Source organism: Anguilla anguilla, chromosome 3 (genome assembly GCF_013347855.1).
Source record: "Anguilla anguilla isolate fAngAng1 chromosome 3, fAngAng1.pri, whole genome shotgun sequence".
In the NCBI taxonomy this organism is placed as follows: domain Eukaryota; kingdom Metazoa; phylum Chordata; class Actinopteri; order Anguilliformes; family Anguillidae; genus Anguilla; species Anguilla anguilla.
Window position 1 is genome coordinate 69,003,096 of NC_049203.1, and position 23,422 is coordinate 69,026,517.

Below are 23,422 nucleotides of genomic sequence, written 5' to 3' on the forward strand. Positions count from 1 at the left end.
TGAGGGACTTCACTTGTCATCTTCATCATCATCATCATCATCATTATTATTATTATTATCACTATTATTAATATTATTATTAGTAGTAGCAGCAGCAGTGGTAGCAGTAGTGTTTCATTCAACTTGACTGTTTTGCTTGTCTGCTCTTTGATTGGTATTAATTTATTTTTTAAGTGCACAATCTGTGACTTCAGTGTTTTGCTTTGGCAACGTTGTCACAGTGGGTCCTGTCAGTGATGCATTATTGAACTGAATTGATTGAGAGACAGAGAGAGGTTTTTTTTTGAGCAACAAAACATATTTAATTTTATTTTTGAAATTGAGGAAGAATTATAGAGAGGATCCTCTTCTCGGTGTGTCAATGCAACATTAAGTCTATCATCTTATGACTGTAAATCTTACCAAAATTTACATGTAATAAACTAAATGAAGAAAAAAGTGGAAGGAGAAAATACATTTTAATATAATATTTCTCTCGTTATTTTGCTCTCTCTGTCTGTCTCTGTCTATCCCTCGCTCACTCACTCTCTCTCTCTCTGTCTCTCTCTCTCTCTCTCTCTGTCTGTCTCTCTCTCTCCCTCTCTCTCTCTCTGTGTGGAAAGACTGTATATCGGTTGAAGTGGCATGAAGCGAAAGCAATGCTGCTCTGTGCCTCTCTGTGAAGCTCCAAACACACAGGATGTAAAGAGAGAGAAAGAGTGAGAGAGGAGAGGGAGAGAGAAAGAGCAAGAGATAGACTGAGAGAGGAGGGGGACAGAGAGAGGAGAGGGAGAGAGAGACGAGGAGATCGAGTGAGAGAGAAAGAGACTGAGAGCGGAGGGGAGAGAGTGAGAGAGAGAGACTGAGAGCGGAGAGAGAGAGAGAGAGAGAGAGAGGAGGGGGAGGTGGCGGAACAGGCACTCTGGTGGTTTACTGTGTGTGTAAGGGGGGCTGGGGGGGCTGGGGGGGGGCGTAGGGGCTGGGCGTAAAAGCTGTGACATAGCGCTGTTGATGAGAGCGAGCGAGGGAGAGGGGGAGCGAGAGAGCGAGGGAGCGGGAGGGAGAGAGGGAGAGAGAGAGAGAGAGGGAGCGGGAGGGAGAGAGGGAGAGAGAGAGAGAGAGGGAGGGAGAGAGGGAGAGAGAGAGAGAGAGAGAGGGAGAGAGAGAGAGAGAGGGAGGCTCTGGATAAACAGGCTGTCAGAAGACGAGCGCCGGGGCATTTTAACCGGAGAGGCTGGAGAGGGTTTCGCACGCGCCTCATCTTCATTTCCAAATTTTTATTTTGCAAAGAGGAGGTCCACAGAATAAGAAGGAGCCGGGAAGAGAGGCAGAGAAGAGGAGGAGGAGGAGGAGAAAGAGAAGGAGGAGAAGAGCTTTAATTAATTCAGGCTGGAGGGGAGGGATGTTGCCGTTGCTGTCGGAGGGGGACCTGCTTCCTGTTCTCAGCTGACGCGCTAACACCCCCCCCCCCCCACCCCCCTCCCCCTCCACCCCCAGGACCCGCTGAGGTGGAGATCGCCAGCGAGGGTCATTCCCCGTGAGAGAAGGAGAGCGAAAGAGAGGGTGGAAAGAGAGGGAGAGAGACGCTTCTGTTGCCTCGTTTGCCTGGGACAGAGACCAGCCTGACAGCTCCGCGATCTTCAGCACGGAGGTGCAGGGAGGTGCACGGAGGCACAGGGAGGCGCAGGGAGGCGCAGGGAGGCGCAGGGATCCAGTGGGAGCCTATCATCACCGGGACGAGAGTGGAGGTAAGAACCACACTCTCTCTCCTGCTTTCTCTCTCTCTCTCTCTCTCTCTCTCAGTTCAATCCATTTCAGTTCAATGAGGCATTATTGGCAGGACAACCAGAGCCGTATTGGCAAACATGTCCAAATTGCATACGGTACTGAACGATATCTGAAACTACGCTGTAGTCTTTAACGTGCAAGCTAAATTCAAATTCAGACGGCTTCATTGGCATGAATGGAAATCGACCGCTGTTGCCAAAGCAACACAATATACAATATACAATAAACAGCGAATATCTCCCTCTCTCCCTCTCTCGCTCTCTCAGCAAGGACCACAGAGTCCATCGTTCATCTTTCTCTGACCAACCCTTGGTTGCTTCTCTAGCGGTGTCCATCGCTCCATTTCTCTCTCTCTCTCTCTCTTTCTCTCTCTCTCTCCTTCTCTTTTTCTCTCGTTCTCTCTCTCAGTGTTGTTGGTCCTCCAGCAGCTTACCCTGTTTCTCCCCCCTGAGTGTGTGCTCTCCTTGCTCCATGCTGATTGGGGGGCTGCAGTTACTGATGTTGATTTGCAGTCATTTGGCCATATTCTAGCTCACCTGCCACTTCTGAATCGCCCTTGATTAGTGTTAACCTGCATGTGCTCATTTGTATTTTGCGTGGTGATGGTAGGTAGGGTTGGGGGGGGTGGGGGTTTGGGAATATGATGTGTTGACAGAGGACATAAACATGGATGCCCCCCCCCCCCCCAAATAGAGCTCTTAATTTGTATCCCTTCAGTCGCATGCAGTGTTAGGCTGGATTCTGGCATCTCCTTACATCCTTTTGAAACTTGTAGCCCACTGTTTGTTGCTGTGGATCATTTCTAGGATGAAGCATTAGTGCATAATTTCACATAGCATCTGCAAAGCTGTTTCATCACAACCTTCATGCAAAAATAGATGCGCTTGAATACGAAATAAATATAAAATCAAAGAACATGTCTGGCCATCTATTAATTTCCCCTCTTGCTGCACACAAGGGCCTGTTGGACGGGGACGGAGAAACCCGTTTAGCTGGACGTGTGCCGCTATGTGTCATCGATTGCATCGACTCAAAGGCGGTCGTCAATAACGCCATGGCGGCTGGTCTCTGGCGAGGTTATCGAGCTCGATTAATTATAAATCGGTTTGCCTAATTAGCCTCCATTACCCGATCACCGGCGGCGTTGGCCGTTAGGCGTCTCAACGTGACTCCTGATTCAGCGGCTGAACGGAGAACTGAACATTAATTCTCCGGGCTGTTATCAGAAGAGGGGTGCATGATGTCACACTGTACGTAGCTACCCCCTGATTTCTCTACTTGTAAACAGACCAACACGGAAACTCGAAGAGCTGACCGGGAGGACTGGCGTGCTTATAGGGACTAAAATCTAATTTACCTCACAAAGAAGGCCGTATCAGATTTGGGCAGAGTGTGCTGTAAGAGTCGTGACATTTTAAAGGACTCACGATGAACAAGTAAACTTTGCCTGTGGATACTAAAGCAGCATACATGGAAGACTTGTTTCCCACTACATTTCTCTCTCTCTCTCTCTCTCTCTCCCCCCTGTTTCTCTCTCTCTCTCTCTCTCTCTCTCTCTCTCTCCTCTCTCTCTCTCTCTCTCTCTCTCTCTCTCTCTCTCTCTCTCTCTCTCTCTCTCTCTCTCTCTCTCTCTCTCTCTCTCTCTCTCTCTCCTCTCTCTCTCTCTCTCTCTCTCTCTCTCTCTCTCTCTCTCTCTCTCTCTCTCTCTCTCTCTCTCTCTGGAAGCTTGATCCACTTCCCCTTTGTTTCAGAAGATCAATACGTGACTGATCTCTGGCCTGTCCTGAAAGTGGATCGACCCCAAATTAAGATGATGGCACACAAGGACTCCGGGAATAGATTCTCAGGGGGATCGTTTTCCCTCCGGGTTTTGCTGGTTTTTGTTTTAGATTCCCGGAGATTTTTGAGGGAGACATATTTGTTATTGTTGTCTCAGATTAAAGAAATGCGTACTTCACTTTTTCGTTCCAGCGCCTACATTAAGTAATAGATAGGGGGTGAAGGACACATTCGTAATTGATCATTGTGACGTGATTCCTTGGGTGACACGGCTGGTCAAGGTCATTGGCCTCAATGTCGTGTTAGAGTGGAATAAAATAAGGTCTTTAGACGACCCAACATTCACACGGCGTTCCTCATGTTAAACAAAAATAAACAGTAAGCTCAAGAGATGATTTGTTTTGTTTTGTTTTTTCTTCAAAGAGAACAACCCAAGATTCCTTTAAAGAGACGGCCAAGGGTTGATAGATCCCAGTAAAGAGACGTTTTTTCAGGGGCATGAAAAGTTTCACGTTGCGCTGTCATCGTAAACGAGAACGCTAAAGAGCGGAATGTAATTTTGGGCCCCCCCCCCCCCCCCCCCCCCCGTCTCCGTTCTGTTCTGGGATCTGTTTCCGCGCGCGGCTCAGAAGCGATGCTGTATCACGTCTTTCGCGCCTCCCCGTGTGTGTCTGTATTTCACCGTGTGAGTAAAACATGGATAAGCAGGACTGCGCTCTGCCAAGGCACAAACAGGCACCGAAACCCCCAACCCCAACAGCGACCCCCTGTCCTGTTTTGCTCGCAAAGATCGCTTCCTTTCAAACCCAATTCCAGTGCAAGTTGCGAATATTGAGACTGCACTGCAACAAATTCTGTTTAAAACACCTTTTCTGGTTAGTCCTGCTGAATACTATCACCACTTCAGCTTCTGTTTGACGTGCAAAGATGGCCTTCTGTGTGTCTTTACGGAGTACGACAAATGATGGCGGCTTTTTAGAAATTTGTCCTTCGTGTTTTTTTTACGGTTTATTCCATCATTGTGGACGATACTTGCAGGTCTTCAAGTTGAGTGTATTTCACATGCTGCACATGGCCAAGTGTTCAGAGGGTCTGTATTTGGTAGGAATTGTTCAGTGTTAGACCCTACATTACAGGCATTTAGCAGACGCTCTTATCCCGAGCGAGTTGCATTGCATCCATTTATACAGCTGGTTATATACTGAAGCAATGCCGGTCAAGTACCTTGCTCAAGGGTACAACGGCAGGGTCCTACCCAGGAATCGAACCTGCAACCTTTCGGTTACAAGCCCAGTTCCTTACCCACTACGCTACACTGTTAGTCCTGTGGTCCTTTCTGTGCCATGTCTTATTGCATTGGAGCCATTACAGACTGGCACCACCCTGGCATCTCCGTGTGGCATACCCCTGGCATGCATGTTTCATAGGGCACCGCAACATGTTCCCTGAAAAATGCGCATGGCTCTCAGAAAAGAATTAGAAAATAATTACAAGTTTCCTTGAAGTCCGTAGGTGTTTAGGAATACATCTCAGGAAGACAAAAAAAAAAAAAGTGCCTGGATGCTTGGAAATTAAATGTGAAAATAAGTTTCTTCGACATGATTTCAAATTGATTTTACGTGAAGAAAAGCGTGAGAGAAAGGAGTCGATCCCACGGCTTCCTTCACGAACGTCCTTTTTGTGGCGTATTTACAGAAAACGCGGAGAAGTGCGGCAATCAGCGACGCGCAGCCATAATCTGGTGGAGCGTGTCTGGCGTAAACAGCGGCGAGTTTATCCAACGCTCCAATTGTGGCGGCGAGAGATTACACGCGTGAGAGGCCCTCAGCTGTCCCCCCCCCCCCCCCCCCCCTTTTTGAGGGGCGGGTGATGAAATACCCACCCCCCCCCCCCGAAATTACTGCAGCGGTATGATGCATTGTTTTGTATGAGTAATACAGCTGGTTTTCAATGGCCATCACCGTTGTGCGTTGAGATGGGTGCGCTTGGCCTCCCAGTGGGGTCCCATGGAACGATGGTCACAAACGGACGCCCTGTTCCAGCGTTTCTCCTCTGAGTGCATGCTAAATTGGTTTTTTAAATGCACGCCCGGTGGTGTTAGACGTTATGCTAAATGACTGGTTGGACACGCCGGGCTCCTGTAAAGCGGTGTTGTAAACCCTGCTGTTGTGATCGACTGTACACTTTTCCTGCTGATTATGTGTCAGATACTTTGTGACTTTTTGTCCATAAACTTGAAACCGATCAATCACCAATTAGAAATCAATCCCCAATTAGACATAAAAGCTAAATAAATACCGCAGTGAAACTAACATTATTTGGTCGCGCTCTTCATAGTCTGTTGTCCTTGTGCCTGTGGCAGTTGATATTGAAACCCCATCTTACCAGAGCTGTTGTCAGTTTGCCACCCCCCCCCCCCCCCCCCCCAACGAACGGTTTCGGTTCTGTGTGGAAAAAGAGTTCAACGCGAAGCCCTTTTGTACGCGGTAGAAACCCCCTTTAACCCTTTAAGGTGTGAGGTCACAAACGTGAGATCGGAACGTTCCTAACTGAACATTCTAATGCTGATGTCACAGTCGCTGTTGGGAATTGAAAGCAGTGGGGTTCCAGAAAACTGAGTTAGACTTTTGAATAAAAAATAAATAAAAAAACCGTTCCAAAAAAGCCTACTCTTCAAAGGGTTAAATGCAGCCCCCCCCACTTTAGGAAGGTGGCCACTCAGCCCTCCAGCGACCGGTGCCATGTGAGCGAGCCTGCCTTTGCCCCCACACTGCTCTCTGCGTTTTAAAACAAAATCCTGTTGCCATGACATCTGGCCATCTATAAATAACTTTCAGTATTTTAAAAAATTTTTATGCATCCCTCCCCTCCCCCCTGCCGCTCTTCCCCCCTCCCCTCCACCCTCCCCCCCACTCCAGAGAACAGAATAGAAACAGTCTGTGGTCTGAGCTCTTGTTTTCTCAGCTGAAGGGGGGGGGGGGGGGGGTATGTGGAGGGGGGGGGGGGGCGATGTGCAGGTCTAAATAAAGTTTTTCTTTTTCTCTTTACGCGGCAGACCCTCACAGTCACGGCTTTTTGAAGTCCAGATCCGGACGGCGATTATGGCCCCCAGTCAGTCAGATGAAAAGCAGTGATATCAGGCCTGAAGCGGGGGTGGGGGTGGGGGTGGGGGTGGGGGGTCGGGGTCTGTGGGGAAGGGGGGGTGTAGGGTGGCGGGTGATGCGGAGTGGGGGGGTGGTGGTGGCGCACTGGGGAGGGGCAAGTCAGGTGCCAGTCTGTGGGCCTCAAATAGACAATAATAACGGTCTATAACAACAAACAGGCAGACTTTGGGTGTGATGTCTTCTTTATGGTCTGTTGTATTCTTTTCTTTTTTTTTTTTCTTTTTTTTCTTTTTTTTTACAGATTCCCCCTGCCAATAACTGTCTGAAGTCTGAGGGTTATTATGTGCTCCTGTGACTGTAAAGGAAGGGTTATGAGGGAATCAATAAAAACTGTGCTGCTAAAAAAAAAAAAAAAAAAAAACCCTGTTTGTGTGCCAAAAATCTGGGTTTGCCTGATCCCCCTGCTCCTAAATCCCCTCCCTCGCGGTCTCCTGTGCGCACTGGGCGTAGGTTCGTGTCTTGAAAGCCTCAGGTTTGACAAGCTAGACCTGGAAGTTTTGGCCGTGCGCGGTTTTCGCTTCATACCTGGTTTCGTTGGATTTCATGCCGTCGGTTTCCCGGTTTCGCGTGCGCTCATCTGGGCCAATCAGACCTTCCCAGAGAGTGGGGGCGGGGCCAGTTGTGTTATGCTGGGCGGCAGTGTAGTATAATGGATGAGGCGCTTGTCTTGTAACCTAAAGGTCGCCGGTTCGATTCCCAGGATGGGCACTGTCGTTGTACCCTAGAGCAAGGTACTTAACCTGCACTGCTTCAGTACATATCCAGCTGTATAAATGGATGGAGTGTAAATGCTGTGGAGAATGTTGTGTAACATGTTGTGTAGAACATGTTGTGTTGTGCTAAATGCCTGCAATGTAATGTAATGTTACGGGCGTGTGGTGACCTCACCTCGTCCACCCGTATGTCCGTCACCACGGCGGCGAAAAATGATTGGCGGTGGACGTGGCTAGCGTAGCGGCGCAGCTTGTTATGTAACAAACCCCGCATCGCGCGCGGTTGGGGTTCGAGACCAGACCGGTGACCTTTTCCCGCTCAAATCCTGACAGGAAACACCCCCCCCCCCCCCCCCCAGGTGCCCCGCTCATGGGCTAAGCACACCTGTCTCGAGCGCACCTGTCTCGACTCAAAGGGTCCACATCGCTGCGTCCTCATTGACTTTTTTCCCCACAATAATACTGGACCAAAACAGCGTGTGTAGCCTAGCGTGGGCTTAACATAGCATGTGTCCTCACTGAGCAGAGCTAGTGACTAACTTAATGGAATCTGAGAGAGAATAATGACAACACTATTGATGCGGTCTATCATATCAGTTTTTGTCTTTTTTTTTTTTAAATCATGTTTTCTGAAAAAAGTAGTAGTGCCCCTAAATGACAGTGCCACGCGTTCTCTACACTTCACGTTTTCTGAGTTTTATTTTCTCCAGGATATTTCAAAATACCATTTAGATGGGAATTCATGGGTGGATCCCCGGTCCACAATAACCCCCCCTGTTTGTGATCTCAAACAAATTTTTGGTATATTCTGTTATACTAATTGTTCTTGCCACTTTAACAGTTAACTGAGAAACGTATTCACTTCACAGTCATTTGAATTTTAACCTTTTGAAATGATATAAAGAAGATGAATAACAATGAATTTGACTTTCATAGATTTGATTGCACATCAAAATAAAAAAAAATAAAAAAAAGAAGCTGACTGGGTTTTGAATTGAGTTGCATCCGTGTTACAGGGAGTTTAGTACTGAACTGCTGTTGCTCTGTAGTGTCACACCCATATTGACTGGACCATTCAGGGCCAGGGGAAGGGGAGGGGGCTTTTGTTGCCCCCTCCCCCGCCAATCCAATATTGCCTATATGGGGCCTATATCGCCTATCTCTAGAAGTGGCCTAGCCACGATTATCCCAAAGTTGAGACTGGCACACTGGTCGTTGGCATCTTCTGTAGAGGCAGATCTTACAATGAGAAACCCCCCTCCCCCCCTTCTGCCACAGGCTGATGTGATTGGCTGTAAGCTCTTGCACATCTGTAAGAGAGCATGAACCATTTTTTTCCCCCTATCCCAGCATGCACTGCTGCCCAAAGTGCAGTCGACTTCCATATCCAAAGAAGACGAACAGCCCAGAAACGACCCCGTCCTTCCTCCTGCTTAGCTGGACGTGGGAATGATCGGCCCCTATATATAGAGGTAATGCTCGCGGAAAGGGCGAGGTTAGGAAATTGTTAATTCGTTTTAAACACCTAATGACCGTGAACACTGAGCTGCTGTTCTGCATTTACTGCATTCAGACGCTATGCTGTAGCTCGCCTGTGGCTGAAGGTGGTGGTTCCTGTTTTCGGGGAAACAAAAGCGTGATTCATTTTTTTTCACCCTGACCTACGATTTTTCAGGAGACGAGCAGAGAGCATGGGGGGGAGGGGGGGGGGTGGGGGGGGGTCCTACGGGGATTGCTTTGTTTTTTGCGGGTTTTTGCTGACACTTTCTCACTTCTCAAAATGTGGCTTCGGGGCTGTTGTTTTCGATTCTGCTTTAGTGTACGGTGACCTTACGCTGAACTGCTTATCTGGTCACTAACGGGTCATGTTGTTAATCAATTGACGGCAGCTAGGGGGCAGTCCTGAGGCAGCTGCTGGGGGGGAGGGGGGGGTGGTGGTTGAGGGTTTGAGTTCATTCCAGGTACATGAGCCCCCCCAGGCTATTTATTCACATTTATTTATATTTATTCATTCTTGATTGCGCCATTTTAGCTTTTCCTCGCCGTTAGCAAGAATGCTAGCGTTTTAAAGAGTGGTGGTGAGAATGGCTGCATTGTGGCGGTCCAGGGCAAGAGCGCTACATAGCCTTTTTATCGCCCAGCCGCCAATATTCTGCATGGTGTAAGCACTTGAGATGCAGCGCATCAGCGACAACATGGAATATTACAGCCTTTGCATTACCATTATTTACAGGGCTCACTTGCTCAGCAGTGCCCCTAGTGGTACACGTCGAACATGCAGTGCTGAGTTCAATGGAGTGGCTGTGGTTTAGGGTGCCCGCTCAAGGTTCGAACCTTCAGTCCTGGGTCCAGGTCCAGGTCCCTGGGTAAAAATCCTGTCCCGCTACTGTACCATGAGCTCGTGGTGTAGTGGGCTGGATGATTCGGTACATATCTCCCCTTGTTTATTAATAGAAGCTAACTCATGTAGGGACCCCCCCCCCACCCCCACCCCTATCCCCGCCCAAGGTCATTACAACTCTGATTCCACGTGCTGATTCGACAGATAAAATTTGGCAGAACCCCGAAAGTTGGTTTCTGTTGTGTACTTCGCCGCGCAGTGACATACTGCCACCCCCCCCACCACCCACCCCCCACCACCCACCACCCCGCTGCCAGGGCTGAGATTTATGGGAAATTACTGCTGGCTGGGCGGGAGGTGGGGGGTAATGGCTGCTAATAATAGAAGGGAGCGATGAAAGAATCCCAGATGTTGGACGCGGCCGAGCCTCCAGACTGCGTCTGCGTCTGCGTCACCGTCTGCGTGCGGTTTTTTTCCATTGCGCCTGAATTCGCATTTAAAAAAAAAAGGAGGCTAGCCTGGACATAGCGGCTGTGGTCCTGCGATGATCCACGCAGGACGGTTCTTAGAAAACCCTGGGTGTGGAGCCTGCCTGTTTTTCCTGGATCGTTTGTCTCGGAAAGAAACTCCGACAGAGCGCATTTCACCCCGATAGAGAACATCTGATTCGTCTCAGGGGAGTTAAATTAAAACTCAGCGTTTTACTGCGGTCCTAAATCCGCCTGTGCCTGGGCTCCGGTGGCTCGTTCTGCGCGACGCTGTCTGACGCTTGCCCTTTTTGCTCGGGGTTTCCGGTTTCTCTCGCGCACTGAGGACCGGGTTTTGCACGCTCGGGCACTCCAGCCGCGCTTCAAACTCTGTGTATTGTACAACATGGATGACAAACACAGCTTCTGCGCACACACACACACACGCACACGCATGCACACACACACACACACACGCACGCACGCTCACACACACACACACATAAACACACACACACACGCATGCATGCACACACACACGCATACACACACACACACACACATAAACACACACACACATGCATGTATGCACACACACACGCATACACACACACACACACACACGCACACACACACACACACACATACACGCACACACACACACACACACACACACACACACACACACACACATACACGCACACACACACACACACACACACGCACACACACACACACACACACACACACACACACACACATACACGCACACACACACACACACACACACACATAAACACACACACGCACACACACACACACACACACACACACGCACACACACACACTCACAGACACCTGGTTATGAGTGCTCAGTTGTTTGTCGCTTGATTAGCTCTTGAATATTCAGTGACTCACTGATGTGAAACAATAAGGGCTTTCCTGCAAATGGGCAATTCAGTCAAATCAGAGACTGAAGGCGCATTATCGCCTGAACTATGAAGTCTCTCAACTGATGTGTCATAGAGGGAGCAGATAAATCTTTATGAATAGAAGACCTTTTGCACTCAGTAGTGAGGATGATGAATGAGGTGGAAGTCTAGAGTAATGCTTAGGAGAAAATAAATTCAGGATTTAAAGACCCCAGGTTGGGCACTGGCATTGTACGCTGGAGCCTGACACTTAGCTGAAAATCCTTCTGTAAATATCTGGCTGAATAAATGTATGTGTTAATTAGCTGTGCTAATAAACTTGGATTATGAAGAGTGTGAGCCATGCAAATAAATAAAATGTGAGCTAACGTTCAGTTGATCTCCCTAATAACAGAAGGTACTGTAAGCAAGGGGCTCTTTGAGAATGTAAGCCATGGACTCTGTGGAACACACCCTCGATATGAGTAAACGGGGCGTCACTGAGTATCTGATTGGCTGAACAGGCCTGTGACAGACTGTGAGTGGGTGCTGTGATTGGATGAGCAAGCCTGATGTCATACAACACCCCCTGCTCTAATTCATGCGTCAGTTTACTCGGATGTGTTCACTGTAGGATTCTTATTGAATGTTATTCGAGATCTGCTGTAAATCTTTCAAGCTTAGATTTGCGTATTAGAATTTTTATATTTGGATATGTGTGCCACGCCTTGGATGTATGCAATATATTCTGAGGCAAAAATTGGTTCTGAGTCAACGGGCAAATGCTTACTGACTCAATAATTCATGACGGCAAAATACTTGTGTCAATCGGGGAACGGCAATGGTGTCCATTAAGCTTGGAAAGGACAAGAGGTCAAGAAAATCTCAAAGCTGATTTTATTGGCAATTAGATTTTTTTTAAATGGATGCTTATCGATAAAAATATAGCTTAATTTAATTTTGATTTACTGTGCATAAGAGCAGGGGATGAAATGGGACAGCATGTGTAGGCATTTTAGGAATCGCTTAGGAGTCCTGTAATTCTTGAGTTTCCGGAACTTTCTCAACGTTCCCTCTCGTCTGCTTCATTTTGACGGCCTACACAGAGGCAGAGGTGAACAGTTTGGAGTTTGTCCAATCAGGAGCTTTCCCGCCAAAGCAAACAGTGCGAGCCAATCAATGAGTTTTCATTTAGTAGTATGCAAATGAGGTTTGTCACAGTCACGACCCTTCCTTCCCTGTTCAGGTTGCTGTTCTCTGTTCCAGATAGTCAGGCAGATAACGGGAAATGTTCATTTCACTGTTATGCTCCCTGGCCATGAAATCACAACTGAATAAATTTAAAGACTTCATAAATGATTATATACTGGATGAGTGCCATTGATTTGGATTTTAAAGATGTTGTTTCACAGCTCATAGTAAGAGTTGGTAGATTGGAAAAAAACTGATAAAAAAGACATTTTGTATGACTTTTTATTTGTATATTCTTTATGATATATTGTGCTGTAATTCTGCACATGGTATTTTGTGTCATGCATGGTTTGTGTATGCACCAGCTAGCTTTTTTGCTGTTGCTCTGTGGAATCAGAGGCCAGAAAACACTTCTTTCACCTCATAGGGATGACCTGGTAATATATAAATTAAATTGTGTGATAACTAACTAAATTCCCCCCTGGCACAAAGTTTGGCCAACTATGCCAGATGTCCTTAGAATAGCTGCTAGTGACATAAGGCTCGTGGTTTTAAATCTCAGGTTGAGGGAGGGCTGGTTAAAGTTGAGTAGAGTTTTTTCTTATCTGGGTTACTTACACACTAACAGCGCTCAAGGTGCCTGGCATGAACAAAAATGCCTTTTTGGAAATAGAAAGCACCGATCCACAGATGTTTCTGTCAGGGTGGTTTCAGTAGGAGAGCCGGAACAAGACTGCTAAGTGCACTGCTGTGTGTAGCGCTGTTGAAACTGAAAAGCCCCCCCAGCAGAAACCAAAAGAATGAAGAAACTTTGCCTCGGTTCCGTGTCCTGTGTGTGAGTGTGCGTGTGTGTGTGTGAGTGAGTGCGTGTGTGTGAGTGCGTGCGTGCGTGCGTGCGTGCGTGAGTGTGTGTGTGTGTGTGTGTGTGTGTGTGAGTGTGTGCATGCGTGCGTGCGTGAGTGTGTGTGTGTGTGTGTGTGTGTGTGTGTGTGTGTGCGTGCGTGCGTGCGTGTGTGAGTGCGTGCGTGCGTGTATGTGTGTGTATGTGTGTGTGTGTGTGAGTGCGTGCGTGCATGCGTGCGTGCGTGAGTGCGTGCGTGCGTGCGTGCGTGCGTGCGTGTGTGTGTGTATTTGTGCGTGTGTGTGTGTATGTGAGTGTGTGAGAAGGATGAGAATGGTGAGAAGGATAATGCTTATCAGGATATGACCCTGTGCTGTGTGGAAAAACACAGCCCCATTTTACATTCGGTCCTGTCGGGATCAATGGGTGCTGTGTTTCACAGATACGCAGATCCAGTGATTTCCTGTACATTATACAGTGGGGCTTCTTTTTACAGCCAGACCACACCCCTTGAGTCCATTGCTTGTTGTAGGCTGACAGCTCAAAAAAAAAGGGTGGGGGGGTGGGGGGTGGGTGATGGGGGGTTGGGGGTCATGGGACGTCTAGGGTGGATGTGTGGAGTGCGACGTGTGTGTGTTTTGCATCCCAGGATAAACGGCGTCTAATCTGAGGCAACAGTAATGATGTCGCCGACAGCCGTTTCCACGGCGACCCGCCGGTGGAACGGCCTTGAGCCGTTGCCGCGGGAGCCGCCGCCGCTGTTTCGGACGCTCTCTACGGTTTACCGCGGCCGGCCGCGCGGGTTGACCTCCGACCCAGCCGTCGGCGCTGACCCGTAATACGCCTGTTCTCTGTTTGAGTCCGAGCGGGAGTTGCTCGGCGCTCCCTGTCTCTCCCGCGTTTGCGCGCCGCTCCCTGTCTCTCTCCCGTGCGTCGGCTACGCTGTCGGAGCGGGCGATTGGCCGCGGCCCCGGGCCAGTTAGCTCGGCCCATGCATCACAGCGGCCCGTCTGGCAGCGGAATTACCTCGTGCTAATTAGAGAGCGAGGGACACGACTTAATTACATTTACCACAGGCTGCCCCCCCCTCGCCCTCCCACCCCCTCACCCCCTCACCCTCCCACCCCCCCCCCCCCCCCGAAGGGGCTCATCCGCAAGGCGCACGTGGCAAGGACATCCCGACCGCGGGTGATCTGTTCCGTCTGTAACGACGGAAATTAACCCTCTGAAGAGCACTAGGTTTTTTTTCTGAACAATTTATTTCTTTATTTATTTATTTATTTTCTAAATTGTCAGTGTTCTAGAACTCCGTTTATCTTTCAGTCACCGGTAGCGATTGTTACATCAGCGTTAGAATGCTCACGTGGGAACATTCTGATCTCATCTTTGTGACCTCATGCCTCAAAGTGTTGAAAGGTCACCGACCGTGGGGTTCCAGAACGAAGAGATATGAAATGTGCACAGAGAGGATAAAGTAAGCTTGGAGAATCTCGCTGTCTTAGGATCTTGCTCACATGGTATTCGGTGGAACTGCAGTTTCTGACGGGCTGTAGTGCTTGATGCCGGTGTGTTGTTGTCAGGTACAAATAGACTCTCCCTATATCGTTAGATCACACCCATCGATTTTGGATTTTGCCTTCGCTGCAGTGATTTCTTTACATTGTCTCATGAACTACTAAAACGAGGTGGAAATTGCCAAGCAATGATCCAGCAGTCTTTTTTAATCTTCCAGGTCCCGTTAAGCACCTAACAAGTGGAGAGGAGTTTTACTGGTGCTGTAAAGAGAGTCATTTCAGTAAGGTGCTCTAGCCTTTAGGACAAAAACCGCATGTGATGATTCTTTAATGTATAGTGGCATGCAGACAGCTGAAAAGCATCATATTTTAAATGCTGAAGATCCTGCACCATGTAGCCGTTTCACTGTTATAGGCAGTAAATATATGGAAGAGATATACAAAAGTCTGCACGTCACCTATAAATTTAACAGTAATTGAACTGGCCACAAGACGACTTCATTTTATGTGCAATTTATTCTCCTATGATTCAGGACCTAGTGATCAATCATTCCGATAACTGAGGATGATCACACGTCGTAGTTTGAATAAGCAGGAACGCGCAGATGTGCTGCGGTGTCGCTCGAGCTCTGGGGAGAACGCGAGCGTTCTGCTTCCTGTCTGAAAGGGGCTCGATGGCGTAAAGCTGCGGCTGATTGGCCAGCAGCGGCGGGCTGCGAGCAGAGGGTGAAGCGTTTGGGGAGCGGCGCCCTTCGCCGCTGCTGGGGAGCCGTGCCTGGGGCTAACGGGTGCTGCTGACGTCACTCTGCTAGAGACGGGGGGGGCGAGGGGGGGGGCAGGGGGAGGGGGGGTAGCTCTGTTACATCTCTGTCAATGTGCTGGTGAGTCATCACAGGTCTCCTCCCCCCTTCTCAAAGACTCTCTCTCTGTCTCTCTCTTTTTCGCGCTCGCTCTCAGACACACACACACGCACATGCAAACACGTACACACATACACATGGACGCACACACACACACACGCACGCACACACAAACATGCACACATGTACACATAGACGCACACTCACACACACACACGTACATACAGACTCAATCACACATCCCCATCCTTCCTGACCTCCCCCCCCTCCCCCCCTCCTTCCCCCTCTGTCTCCTTGCAGCATGCGCTTGTGACGTCAGGTTGCCAGGCAACCTCTCAAGCAAACAGAATCCCTCTCCGCTGAAGAGGGGAGGCCCCCGTCCCGTTGTTCTGCACGTGCCCAGAACATCCGCAGCCCCCCCCCCCCTCCTCACCCCACCCCCACCCCCACCCCGCACACAAACACTATCACCCCCTTCTCCTTCAGATAACATTGATTAATTCAGCCCCTATGCACACTGACTCCAGACCAGTTTGCGCACACAAACATAACGGTTAGTTTCTAAATTAGGGGTGTGTGTGTGAGCTGGTCTGGGATCAGCCGTTTGGGGACGGGGAGTACCAGTGACGCTATACACTTCCAACCGGATCAGATCAGATCAGATCAGATCAGGAAGGGCTGTCCTGATGACCAGCCTGCTCCCCCCCACCCCCCCCCCCGCCCATGCCCCCCCCCCCCCCCCCGCATCTCTTATCTCTGAGCGCGCTCATAACAGTGTCCCCATTCCTGTTATCGCACGCCGCCTGTGGTCTCCCGTGTCGTCTGGCAACCAGGAGGGGGCTGACACACTGGGGGGGGGGGGGGGCGGGGCGAGGGGGGGGGTTGGGAGGGGACGAAGGCTCAAACGATTACACTCTGCTGCTTGTGAAACCCGCGATGAATGAACCTGCAGCTCCAGCGTTCCCATCCCTGCGACAGCCATTTAGGAAAGGGGGGGTATTAGCGCCAATTAGCACAAATTTTTTTGTTTCTGTTCGCTTGTTGTTTCTCGGTTCAGGAGAGAGATGGGCTGTTATTTTCTGCTGGACCCCCCCCCCCCCGCCCACCCCCCCTTCCCGATCCTCAGGTCGTGACGGTCGGCTCCGCCGCCCCTCCCCCGCTGCTCTGCCTCCGCTGCTCGTTTTTCAGTCTCAGTCCCGCCGCCGTTGCCGTTTGACGGCGGGGGCGGTGACGCGGGCTCTTAGGCTCCGCCTCCATCGGAACACCGTAACGGCCGGAGGTTCCTGCTCTCGCGCAAAAAATAAAAAAAATCTTAATTTTCCCCGAAAAAAAAACGTCAAATCACCTCACCTTACGAACTGCAATCAAAAATAATAATAATAAAATTCAATTATGAAGGACATTTTAAAATCATGAATTTTCATTCAGGGCATTACTGCATACGCCTAAGAACAAAAACTCCCTTAGACTGATTTACAATCCAATTTTAATGCCAGGCTATAACCGGCCCCGTACGATTAAGTCCGTGAATATTAAAAGATAAATGCTGCGGTATTAAATCTCTGTTTGACACATGTACTGTATTTCTAATTTGCTCTGTATGAAGGTGACCATGTTACACTGTAGATTATTTTGACGTATTTCTCTTCACACTTAATGTGCACTGATTTGTGTTGCAACGTATTTGCTGACTCCTCTGTCTTTTTAATGTAATTCCTCTCCTGGATCAATTTAGACAGGGAACGAAATAGATTGGCCATTTTTCCTTTGATTTTAGGAAAGTGCATTATTCACTGGGGTTAACAGTAATTTCAAACGTAGTTTATTGGAACACACACGATGGTGTGTGTGCGTGTGTGTGCATGTTTGTGTGTATGTGTATGCACATGTGTTTTTGGATTTGCTTACATGCATGGATGCTCATGTGTGCGCATGTGCGTGTGTGTATTTGTGTGTGTATTTGTATGTGTGTGTGCATGAATGTTTGTGTGTGTGTGTGTGTGTGTGTGTGTGTGCCTGTGTGTGCTTCATTGTGCTTGTTGGGTGGAGGTGGGCACTGCTGGTTTTTTTAATGTAGACTTTATCATTGTAAAACATTTGGATAAAGATGATACTATCATTTCATTATTTCGTACTTCAAATGAGCAACATTAGCCCTTCTGAATGATTCTTGTCACTGTGAAGCGGGCTTGTTTGTGTTCAGACTGCGGGGGGGTTTCCCCGTGACGAGCTCCGAGGTCATCGTGTGAGTCATACCCACCGGACAGCGGCAGACCGCTGTCTGTTAGCCGGGAAGCCGAAACGTGACGTGCTGTCGCAGGCACGCCCGCAGTCTGCGGCTCACCGAGCCCAACCAGAATCTCAGCATTGACCCGTGGGATCAAAATATAACATTCCCTCAATGCAATGTGAGAATGTAATTAGCTACATTATGTATACACCAATGTGTGTGTGTCAATGCTTGTTCCATTCATTATTATTAGCTTATTTTGTGTATGTGAACATGGCTTTAGATAACTCTGTTATTGCCACTGTGGTTGAGATAAAACAACTGCTTTTCACTAATTCAAAACTAATGAAAAAATTTTGAAGATTTTGAATATACCTGATAGGGCCTACTGTTTTTTCCCATTTAAAGTACTTTGTAAAATTATTAATTTTTTAAACTGCCACCCCTTTCTGATGAAGTGTTTGGTTATCCCTGTGCTAACAGATGTCTCATATAAGTCAAATTATGCCTTTTTTGTTTCACATCTGGGTGCTGCCTACAGAATGTTTTTATTGAATATTCACCAATGCATTCATTGGGGCATCATGATTGCAAAAACCTTCAGGCTGTTTGCAAAAAAAGTAGCTCAACCAGGGACTCTTAATTGCTTCAATTACAAGCCGTATCCGGCCAAAATAAACAAATAAATGAAACAAGACGAATGTAGACAATTTCACAGACTCAACCAGACGAACGTCAGAACATTTTACGACTTCCATACGTCTTCTAGCATTCCAGTGAGCGAGGGGATTTGAAAGGGGACATTGATTTTAAAGGTGAAGTAATGGGACGATCGGGCATTGCACATGAACATGTCCGCTGGTGCGTGTCCAGCTGCTCAAATTAAGCCGGCGAGATTTATCGCCGTACTTAATTCGAGAAAATGTCAAGGCCTAACGGCCGGGGCGAGTGTATCGATTCGACTTAGGGTCCCGCAGGAGAAGGAGTTACACTGCCCGTAAAAATAAAAGAGAGGAGTGACACCTGGACTGTTAGAAGGGCAGATTTATACCTCTCAGCTTTGAAAGGGTGCGCGGTGGCATAACTGCAGGATCTCTGAGGGGTTGTTGAGCGCTATTATTGAGAGCTATCGTTGAGCGCTAACGTTAAGCATTGTCATTGAGCGCTAAAGTTGAGCGCTATCATTGAGCGCTTGTGTTAAGAATTGTCATTGAGCGCTATCGTTGAGCGCTAACATTAAGTGCTAACATTGAGCGCTATCATTGAGCGCTAACATTAAGTGCTAACATTGAGCGCTATCGTTGAGCGCTAACATTAAGTGCTAACATTGAGCGCTATCGTTGAGCGCTAACATTAAGTGCTAACATTGAGCGCTATCGTTGAGCATTGTCATTGAGGGCTAACATTGAGCGCTATCGTTGAGCATTGTCATTGAGGGCTAACATTGAGCGCTATCGTTGAGCATTGTCATTAAGTGCTAACATTGAGCGCTAATGTCTCCCGTGGCCTCCTTGGTTCACAGATCCATCCGGTCACTCCATCGATTAGCCTGTAGGCGCCTGGGGTGGATTTACGCCATGTCTGTGAGTGTCTGTGTTTTACGGGCCTGGGCAGGGTGAGGCGTGACCTGAGGGACGCAACGGCGACAGGCAGCCGCCATGGCAACCTGCATCCCCCCCGCCACCCCCCTCCTCGGTCCGCGATTTACTGCACGACATTCAGAAAATTTACTCTTTTAAAAATGTGTTTCGTCTTTCGGCTTTTTCAGCTGTACTGGAAAAGACAGCACAGAGAGACCGAAAGAATGGGAGTGAGAGAGAGGGAGAGACGTGGCCGTGTGTTACATTACATTGCATTACAGGCATTTAGCAGACGCTCTTATCCAGAGCGACTTACACAACTTTTACATAGCATTTTACATTGTATCCATTTATACAGCTGGATATATACTGAAGCAATTTCGGTTAAGTACCTTGCTTAAGGGTACAACGGCAGTGTCCTACCCGGGGATCGAACCTGCGACCTTTCAGTTACAAGTTCGGTTCATTACCCATTGTGCTACACTCCGTCCTTGTGAACCACAGACATCGCAGCTGGTAATGAACATGTGGTCAGTGTTCTACAGGCTATGCCGCAAGAAGCAATGCTGGAAATACATGTATTATTTAACTGTCTAAGTGATAACAGGAAGCAGATGTGTTGGTTGATACAGTTATATTGGATGAGATGTGTTATGTCTTTATTTTTTTTGACCAGCTTAAATGTGTAACTCACATATTGAGACTAAATTGATATGTTGCTTTTGTTCCGTATGTTGTTGAAATAGATTGCAATGGAATCTATAAATCGGAGAGTTTGAGAAAATTCCCTCAACTGTTCTGGAAGGAACACAAACGTACCTCTGCTGAACCTTAGTAGCCGTGTTTACTGTTGTCTTATAATGGCAACTCTTTTCAGTTCCGGAAACAAACACACTCCCAAACTTATTTTGCGCTGAGATGTATTATATCTAATCTTATTTACCGGTTGGCGAAATGCTGTAAGTATATGCATTAAATACATTTAAATGCATTACAATAGACGAAAGGAAGGTGGGTGGTACAGTATGATTCATTTGAATCTAAAACTTAATGAAATTACTACTGATACACTCGTTGTATAACAGAAAAGAGGAAGGAGAGAACAATGGCGAGAGGATATTTGGTACAGGAAGAGGGTTTATAATGGGTTACTGATTTGCGGGGAAAGAAACTGCTCTCGGCTCAATTTTCTCTCATCTGGGTGAAAGAAATTCAACAAGAAGCAGCGATATTTAATCATCACCGGTGAGCACATTATGAAGCAACAACAAAAAAAAATCTTTTCCATGTTTGTAATGGTGACTACGACAGGCTGCCATGGGAAGGCAGGGGAGCATATTATCCAATCAGCTCCTTGGAGATGGCCTGATAAGGGTCACGGTTGATCGCCTCGTGTCGTTTTTTAATGGACGGAGACCTGATTAAAATGGGCCGGGTCACACGATGGATCCGGTGGTGTCCTTCTGGTGACGTCGTCTGTTCTCGAGACGCGCTTGCTGTTCACCAGTCATGATCAAGAGCGGTGAGAATAGCCTACAAATGGTCCCCATTAACTGTCCTAATTAACGGACAGTGGTTTGCTGGATTTGTTCATCAATAATTACCAACAGGGCCCTGTATATATCTGTCCACGTAACAATATTCTGTGCAACTTTTATGATGTTTTTTATTATATGTTTATTCATTCTATGATCATTATGTTGTACAGCTCTTTGTACCTATGTTTGTATAAGTGCTATGTAAATAAAGTTATATATTATGATGATGATGATGATGATGATGATGATAATAATATGTTTTTGTTTTTTGGAAGCCTCTCCAGGGGAAAGCTGTGCTACTTACAGCAGGTTTTTCTTTATCTCTTCAGAAATAAATCAGATTTTTTTTTCTGTGTTGCTTCTCCTAGACCCCCTGAGGACAAATTAAGAGCAAGGGCATAGACAATCTAAGACCAATCTTGGACACTTTGAGAAGAATAAGAAATGTAGGAGATTTCACACGCGCACACGCGCACACACACACACACACACATGCACACACAAACACGCACTCACACACAAACAGACACGCACACACACACTCACACACACGCACACACACACACTCACACTCACGCACATTCACATACACACATACACACATTTCGCTTATAGATTTCTCCCGGGATGTCCCTGGATCTTGCTGTTATTAATTTCAGACTAATAAAAAGCAGTGAAGTGAGAGTAAATGGAGAACATTGCAGGAGCCCATGTTGTTATCTTAGCGAGGAAAGCAAAGGGGTTTTTTTTTTTTCTGAGGAGGGCAATTTGAGAAGTATGTGAAAATAAATCTCACATGGGTGTTGAATAGAACTCGTTTTTGTCTGGGAGATGTGAATGGGATAAGGAAGAGGTTTTATATTGAGTTTGCCTTTCGTCTGGCAGCTGAAGCATACAGCTGTTATTGCGAATGCAGTTCACAGCGATGTCCCCGTACCTCGTTTTCCATTTGGTAAATGGTCTGCATTTATATAGCGCTTTTATCCAAAGCGCTTTACAATTGATGTCTCTCATTCGCCAGAGCGGTTAGGGGTTAGGTGTCTTGCTCAAGGACACTTCGACATTCCCAGGGCAGGGTTTGAACCGGCAACCCTCCGACTGCCAGACAATCGGTCTTACCTCCTGAGCTATGTCGCCCCTTTTCCTCAATTACGGTTGGTTTTTTTAAAAGATTTTTTTTTTTACACATTTTAAATATTTACTTTGTTTTTTTTTTCCAAAATCGTAGAGCTGCTTTCTGTCTGTGCCTGCATTGTCACTCACAGTGCGATGCCATGGTGAAAACAGGTATTGATTCTCAAACGGAGCTTGTGTCGCTGCACAGCAAGACGTTCGATTTTCTGTCCGACCGTAACGTCCAGCCACGTTAACGTTCGTGTCAGTGGTGTTTAATTTTAACAGAAACCCTGCGCCGTACGAGCGTTAAACGCTCTTTCTTTCGGCTGCAGTTGGCCAATGAAATGAATCCAAGGAGAGGATGTAGCGGGAGGTTCACGCATTTTACGGGACTGAACAAATCGAATTTCCGCTAAGCATCGCCAACGATTTGGTCCCTTTTCAACAGCCATCAAAATTACATTTCTTATGACTTTTTGTTTTTGAATGGACTTAAATCCCTGCAGAGGAAAAATATCCTGGATTACTGTGGCAGAGAATCTAAAATGAATGGCACACAATTGTGGCCCAGTAAACATCTCTCTCTCTCTCTCCCCCTCTCTCCCCCTCTCTCTCTTCTCTCTCTCTCTCTCTCTCTCTCTCCACAGACAGGAAGCTGTGTGGGTGTGGCATAACTGATCAGGGATCAGAGTGAGGGCCTTGTGGGAGGTGACCCCTGACATCGGAGGATTAGGGGGCTCCGCGTCCTGCCCCCATACTCCCCTCTCCCCCTGCTCGCAGGGCGGCTCTGGGACGATGCTGACCCCCCCCTCCAGCTCCGGTTTAAACCGCACCCAGGGATAACCAGCACCCCCCCGCCGCCACGCCGCCCGCCAGCACCGCCGCCATCATGGGGGACGGGAGCTGGGTGTGCCTGAGCCCCGCCGAGTTCAGCCAGCTGCAGCAGTACAGCGAGTGTGAGTACCCATAATGCCCTGCTGCAGCAGCACAGCGAGTGTGAGTACCCATAATGCCCTGCTGCAGCAGTACAGCGAGTGTGAGTACCCATAATGCCCTGCTGCAGCAGTACAGTGAGTGTGAGTACCCATAATGCCCTGCTGCAGCAGTACAGCGAGTGTGAGTACCCATAATGCCCTGCTGCAGCAGTACAGCGAGTGTGAGTACCCACAATGCCCTGCTGCAGCAGTACAGCGAGTGTGAGTACCCACAATCCCCTGCTGCAGCAGTACAGCGAGTGTGAGCACCCACAATCCCCTGCTGCAGCAGTACAGTGAGTGTGAGCACCCACAATCCCCTGCTGCAGCAGTACAGCGAGTGTGAGTACCCACAATGCTCTGCTGCAGCAGTACAGCGAGTGTGAGTACCCACAATCCCCGGTGTTAGTCGAAGAAGACCTCTGTAGTGACGATT

The 23,422-nt window shown here is 48.0% G+C and overlaps 1 protein-coding gene across 1 annotated transcript in view; it reads left to right on the top strand.

The window, feature by feature from the left end:
- The first annotated feature begins 1,130 nt into the window (after window positions 1-1,130).
- LOC118223219 (diacylglycerol kinase beta) overlaps window positions 1,131-23,422 on the top strand; it is a 113,201-nt gene continuing 90,909 nt past the window's right edge. The window contains exons 1-2 of the mRNA XM_035409459.1: window positions 1,131-1,727; window positions 22,660-22,968. Of these exons, the coding sequence (XP_035265350.1) occupies window positions 22,902-22,968 (67 nt within the window). The 5' untranslated portion in view covers window positions 1,131-1,727; window positions 22,660-22,901. The remainder of the gene's footprint in view (window positions 1,728-22,659; window positions 22,969-23,422) is intronic.